This window comes from Desarmillaria tabescens, assembly GCF_030435595.1.
Source record: "Desarmillaria tabescens strain CCBAS 213 chromosome Unknown EV420scaffold_18, whole genome shotgun sequence".
In the NCBI taxonomy this organism is placed as follows: Eukaryota; Fungi; Basidiomycota; class Agaricomycetes; order Agaricales; family Physalacriaceae; genus Desarmillaria; species Desarmillaria tabescens.
In genome coordinates, this window is record NW_026848317.1 from 12871 (window position 1) to 16943 (window position 4073).

At 46.1% G+C, this 4073-nt stretch overlaps 1 protein-coding gene across 1 annotated transcript; it reads left to right on the forward strand.

Moving 5' to 3' along the window:
* Nucleotides 1-2188: 2188 nt before the first annotated feature.
* Nucleotides 2189-3710, forward strand: EV420DRAFT_1479892 (uncharacterized protein; the record flags this gene model as incomplete). Its single annotated transcript, XM_060469614.1, has 2 exons — nt 2189-3286; nt 3339-3710. 2 exons carry the CDS (start codon nt 2189-2191, stop codon nt 3708-3710), a joined length of 1470 nt encoding a protein of 489 aa, XP_060330426.1.
* Between the last annotated feature and the right edge of the window lie 363 nt (nt 3711-4073).

Genomic DNA, 4073 nt, shown 5'->3' on the forward strand with positions numbered 1-4073 from the left:
GACCACACCTCAACCCTACATTCGCACTCACGCTGCAGCTCCTGCATCGGCAGCTCATTCGTCTCATGCTGCTGCTCCCGTCACCCAGGCTCCCGTCGTCCAGGCTCCCATCACTCCTGCCGCTCCTGCTCCCGTTCCACCTCAGTCAGCATTCGTAGCTGTCACGGTGGGTCCTGATGGGCCGTGGTACGTTGTTTTGAAAGGCTGTTCCATTGGTGTTTACCGTGGTGTTGCAACTGCAGCCTATTTACGCATGTAATTTTGCAATCTAGAGTGTTTTACACACATACTGAGAGATAGTGAGTGAGCGGACTAAAACTACGCGTCGACACTAATGCTACGCGGTGCAATGATATGAAATGTAACTTATGGCATAAGAAGCAACGGGATTCTAAACAGGACTTAGTCACAGCACTGTACCTGACAGGCATGCGTGATGAGAAGGCCAAACCCTATACCCAATGCCTTAGGCTCTAACTTACAAGCACACTCGCGGGAGCTAGATAGAACTTTGAAGGTTGCAGTGACACTGAGAATACTTAGCGCGCTTGCTAACTGTGATGTGTTGTACCTGAAAATCCAGGGAAATCCTTAAGCAAGATGACAGATATCACCGGCACGAGCTTGGGCAATGGGCTTCAGCCAAAGTCCACGAGCCCGCATTCCATTGTTCTGAGTCCCATTGTTCGAAGACTCACTTGTTGCCATGTCTATGAGAAGCCTCTGTGAATCCAAGAAAGAAGTCCTGAATGACATATGCCAGAACTGATAGTTCCATGCACCTAGACCTGTTGGTTGCTAGAGAACAAGCCCGTGAGTGTCAGGAGAGCACCTCTTGGCACGCGTTTAGCGAGCTCACTATAGAAATGAGACTAAAACTGGGAAGTCCGACTCAGATGCTCAGTAAGGCGGCGGTGGCGACGTGCTACGCATGTAGGAGTCTGGGTACTGTGTGATGTTTGTAATTCTAATTCCCCTGTAGTATAAGTAGGTTGGTTACAGTAGGTAGAGGCAAGTTTTGAGCCCCTGAGTTCCCGTGCACGCGTTGAAGGTGGTACTGTAACAAAGGATCAGTTTGTGACTTCAAGCTGTGCATAGAATTAGCGAGCTCACTCAGAGAAATACAAGATACCCTTTTGATAAGACTTTTGAGAACTTAGTCAGAGTGAATACGAATCAGTGATGCTGTTTCTGTTCTGTTAAGTGTGATAAGTCTGTTCAGAGAATGTGTTGAAGTGGAAATCTGAGATCTGTTCTGTTCTGTTCTGTTTCAGTCTGTTCCATGTCAGTTCTGTTCAAAGTTCCATTTCTGAATCTGTTTTCTGAGCACTTCTGAAGTGTTCTTGAGTCGAGATAACCTGCTGGAGTTAGTTGGAGAACCCCTACATACAGTTGTGTAGCGAGCGGGCTAAGTCAGTGCTTGCCTGTGGTGTTCATTTAGCGAGCTCACTAAGGTTTCGGCATGTATTGCCTCTGTTTCTGTTGGGATCAGTGTCCCTTGTGTATTATAACTCAAATCTGCCTTGAAGGTTGCGTTGCGCCAGTGAACGACCTTCCTGTAAAAAGTTCCTAGACTTAGGAAGTCATTAGAGAAAGCTTAGCTTCACTAAGAGCACTGAGAATAAGAGAAACTCTTTGAGATATTGAAGTATAGTTGGATCGCATTAGAAATAATCGCTCCCCCTAGAACTTACGAGGGTGATTGTAGTTTGTGTAGTTGTGTGAGTGTGTGTGTGGGTTTTTGAGGTTCGCCTTTTAGCCCGCTCACTATTCCACAGGTGCCCACAGCCAGCCTCTTCAACGGGTTGGGGATTCGTCATCGTTGGTGCTGGAATTGACCCCGGTAGTCAAAATCTGAGAAGCTGCAGGTGCATCCACAGCATAGTTGACAAGATACAGGCCTGATTACAGCACAGCTGGGAGTATGGGACAGATCTTGCATCTGGTGAAACGTTCTTTGACAATTTCAACAGAGATGCAGCCATAGGTCTGGTACCGGGAGGTTTGGTGGGGGACAAATGCCAATCTGACACATACTACGGCAGCCCTCTGCTTGCTCATATGCGAAATACGGAATGTACGTCATACTTTACTTGATTCCACTGTTTCCAAGTTCTGATTGTGGGTGTATACAGGAGTGAAAGCACAGCAACAGAAGCCTCAGGAACCTGTTGCATCGTCATCATCCATGGATGTTGATCCTGTAGCATGTGATGTTCCAAAAGTGGCACCAGGCAATAACGATTCAAACTTGCCTCCTGTGAACAATCTCCTGCCTGACGAGCCCCTTCCTGGCGAGCCCCCTCAGGAAACATCATCTTCGGACACCGTGGATGGGCCCTTGCCTGATGAGCCCCTTCCTAATGAGCCTCCTCAGGGAACGTCATCCATGGATGAGCCTCTTCCCCTTCTCTCATCGAATCAAACCCCAGACTTTCCCATTCCATCAGGTTCTGAGATGGACATAGACTCACTCCTTGCCGCTTGGAGTAGCGGCCAATTATCTATGCCTAATGCAAATTCCACGTACTATCAATCCTCTCAAAATAACTCAGTATCCCAAAACAGTGCCCTGTTCTTTCAATCCCCTCAAGGAAGCCTGGTATATGACAATTATGCCCTTCTTCAGCTTCTACAAGACAACTCGTTCCCCATTACTAATGAGTTTCAACCTAATATACCGGCACCATTGAGTAGCAATGATGTTTGGTCGGATTCCTTCTCCTGGGACAATTATGGCCATACTTCACCTGACCTTTCCTTGCCCAATCCCACATATTTGAACTACAATTCATCCCAAACCAAATCTAGCATGTCTTCCATGGCATTTGCTTCATCATTATCTCTTTCATCCATTGCGCAACCCTCCTTTCCCTCCGCCAAATCTAGTATGTCTTCTATGGCATCTACTTCGTCATCCTCCGTTGTGCCATCCTCCTTTCCCTCCACCATCATGCCATCCGAGGATGTGGTAATGTCAGAGGTCGAGACGATGTCAGACCTTGCAACAAAAAACAATCAAACATCGGCTGAAGTCCGTCCTCACAGCCTTTCGAATAGATCAGCCAAACAAGCATCAGCACCTGTGATCCCCTGGCGGGCCCGAAACCGTAAACCACCTGGCCCTAGAGAAGTGAAAACTCTCGTTGGTAGTGAACAGAGCACCCCTGTTTGGCAACTTCAAAGTCTTGCTTCAATGCAGGATCCCACATTTGGCGATGATTGGGCAAACTTGCTGGATAAGTGGAATGCCTTGGAGACCATCCTGAGTAAAGAGAAGTCTTCAGTGTGTTATTCGAGTCACTAAATATACCTCTATCTCATTCATTTTATCAAAGGGAAAATTACAGGCGCCTAAAAAACGGCCAAGTGTTTTGGCTGTATGGTTGGATGGCGTTCGCTCATTTAGCGATCTTCTCTCTATTAACGATGTCGATCAATTTGGTGATGCTATGGTAACGTGGTGGAATTCGATTCAACCAAACTGGAGGCAGAATGTGGAGGGGCTGCCGCAACGCAAGTACAATAAAACATTTATGTGTCTGCGCAAAGGAGGCCAGAATGGGATTGTCACAGTGATATTTGGTCTTTTCTGGTGGAGAAAGAATCTGGATGATTCATCACAATGGTCTGCCTTGGTAACAGATGTCAATGATATGTTTGACACCCTCCTCAATGCTACCGGACCTGAAAAGCATCGTATTCGATAAGGTGTGCTTCCAACTGTTTTGTTACTGGTGTAAATGAAGAGCTAGCAATATTCTTGGTATTTATGACTGTACATACACATCTTTAGTAGGCAATTTACATGCGGTATACCTTTGGTTGAAACAGAAAATTGGAAAACTGATATCGGGGAAATTTTCCGAATCTTAGAGCTGCCTTATTAGATACTTGCAGAACTCTAGGTTTGCATGAAACAAGAGTCTAGGTTCACTGTTCAATGTCAGTGATAATCAGTAAATTTGGCAAAACTACTTGTATTGAGGATCGAACCTCAGATGAGGCAATACCATTTCATCGATTGAGCTAATTTTAGCACTGCATAGTAAATCGATGTAACAAGAACCTTC